General features: G+C 29.2%; 1 protein-coding gene across 1 annotated transcript; it reads right to left on the bottom strand.

Annotated features, from left to right (window-relative positions):
- Positions 1–36: 36 nt before the first annotated feature.
- Positions 37–2,236, bottom strand: Tsp_13586 (conserved hypothetical protein). Its single transcript, XM_003370432.1, has 8 exons — positions 2,174–2,236; positions 1,901–2,103; positions 1,665–1,849; positions 1,376–1,573; positions 1,119–1,321; positions 684–835; positions 312–420; positions 37–81 (listed from the first exon to the last, which is right to left on the bottom strand). Exons 1-8 carry the CDS (start codon positions 2,234–2,236, stop codon positions 37–39), a joined length of 1,158 nt encoding a protein of 385 aa, XP_003370480.1.
- Positions 2,237–2,292: the final 56 nt, after the last annotated feature.

Below are 2,292 nucleotides of genomic sequence, written 5' to 3'. Positions count from 1 at the left end.
ATGCATGAGCTGAATAATTTGAAATGAATTGTGAATTTATTTAATCCCCAAGCATTTGTAATCAATTTTCTCCCCGGGCGACTATATTAAAACTTATTATAATAAAAGTATTACAATGATTATGATAGTGAAGCACAATATTAAGTAAATGTTTGAAAGTGAATTTGTTTTCATAAGTTATTATTCTTGATTTTGATTTATGCAAATATAAGCTATGCAATGAAAAGAGCAGAAAAGTGTAAAGCTGAAATGCACCATGCATATTACTGAAGTGATAAAAAACAGATAATGTTATTATTATTATTGTTCACTTGAATGTTTGCTGAATAGAGATTATTGCAGTTGTTGATGCTCCGCGTCGTCTGCGTCATGTTATTTAGTTTTGTCAATGTTACAACCGAACTGATCTGATTTCTACTTCTACATTTCTCATTATATTCATAAAATATTGCAGTGTATTAAAAACAAGCAAACTAAAATGAATTTGTTTGTTTCATAAATTTTCAACGTATGCAATACGTGATAAATGCACGGAATTTCTAATCCAAATCATTTGAAATGTATTTCAATTCAATTCAGTTCAAAGCATTAGAAATGATATTAATAATAATCATTCCTTTATTTTAGATAATAAGTTTTTGAGTGATCTTGTATGTTGAAAATTCGCACTTAAAAATTTACACAGCTCTTCTGCAGTTAAATGTACAGCCAATGGGCCTGAACCATTTGCCCAACGTAATTCAACTTGGCTTACACTGGAATGAATAATGAAAAAAATTTCGTTGAAGCGTTGCCAATCTTTACAAACTGTTTCTATTTCTTCGGAGGTATCGATCTTGAAAATTAATAAACAAAATAAATAAATAATTATATATATATATATATATATATAACTTATCGGTGAATTATGTAGAAATTATTACAATTCTAATTGAAATCAATTATTAGCAATATTGTACATCAAAATAAATACAAATATGACGTTATTAAACGAAATATGTTTAAATTTAAAAACACAACGTTAAAAATATTCATTCCGATCAGTCGCTTACTTCAAATAATTTTCTACATTTCGATATAAATGGTGATATAAGACTTTTCAAGTTTTTTCTCATAACACTGTTAAGAATGCCTATTTTCAAAATAGTATTACAGAAAAATTCCATTGATATACTGATCAGCTGACCAATTGCTGCCTGCCATATTTTCTTCGGCAATTTATGCTGCCATTTTATTTTCCATCGTTCATATTTTGCGTACAACAAATCCAAGCTTGTGTGATACCCTTTAATGCGACCATTGTTCAACAAACCGTCAAATTCTGAATTAATTTAATATCAAATAAAATTATTATTCATCAAATCAACTGATTCACCTTCTAATGATTTTAAATACTTGTTTACAATTGTGCTGCAACTGTTGATATAAGCTTGAAACTGTAAAGTGGCTTCTCTACGTAAATCATGCAAAAGTTCCAAAAATGGAAACTTCACGTTGCATCCTTCGCTCAGCAATTGCATACTGTTCACCAATAAGCAATGTGTCGCGTATAATGTGTCAACGTAACTCACCGCTAAAAAATAAAATATTATTCAAGCAATTATCAAGAAATAAGTTCAATCAATCAATATTAATTTGAACATAATAAACAAAATTCCATATACTTGGATCATGATTGAAAAAATTCTCACGACCATCAGCACTGAAATATTTCAAACATTTGTAAAACGAAATAATTTTTTCCACAATTTCAGCAGTGCAGATGGCCATTTCATCTCTTCCAACATTTACTGCTGGAGTATTTACAACAATGTCGCGAATGAGCAACATCAGCATATATATGCCATTGCTAAATTAATTAAATTAACGCAAATTGAAAAATTAACAAATAATCCAATACCTAACGTAAATATGCTTCATTGTATAAAGCGGCATTTTATCATTCAAATTGTTGTAATGTTTCATATATTGATCACGACTACTGGCATTCGATTTTACATTGAGCAGATTTTCAAAATCATTTTCAATAAGCACGTATTGATGAAATTCACTTTTACAAGTAAGAATAGAATAAGCCACATAAAACGATACATCTTTCATATGCTTCAAATAAATTCCTTGTCATATTCTTTTCAAATATTTCATACATTTCCAAGCAAGCTTTAGGGCAAACCATTTCGCAGCAATTTCTCAAGTAATCATCATGATGAATTTCCGACATTGATACTTGAAGCATCGATATACAGGATTCACAATTCCATGACAACTACACGACGCAACAACGAAAATCAC

The sequence above is a fragment of the Trichinella spiralis genome (assembly GCF_000181795.1).
Source record: "Trichinella spiralis strain ISS 195 chromosome Unknown Scfld755, whole genome shotgun sequence".
Taxonomy (NCBI): Eukaryota; Metazoa; Nematoda; class Enoplea; order Trichinellida; family Trichinellidae; genus Trichinella; species Trichinella spiralis.
This window is presented reverse-complemented; position numbering and strand designations above follow the sequence as displayed.

What these genes read in the sequence shown, in the direction of transcription:
- Tsp_13586 (XM_003370432.1), bottom strand. Translation starts at nt 2,236, where the DNA reads ATGCTTCAAGTATCAATGTCGGAAATTCATCATGATGATTACTTGAGA. An exon ending in GTATTTAAAATCATTAGAAG is followed by an intron (nt 1,322 to 1,375) that starts GTGAATCAGTTG and finishes AAATTAATTCAG; the next exon opens with AATTTGACGGTTTGTTGAAC. An exon ending in CATTTAACTGCAGAAGAGCT is followed by an intron (nt 421 to 683) that starts GTGTAAATTTTT and finishes TGAGAAATGTAG; the next exon opens with AAGTAGAAATCAGATCAGTT.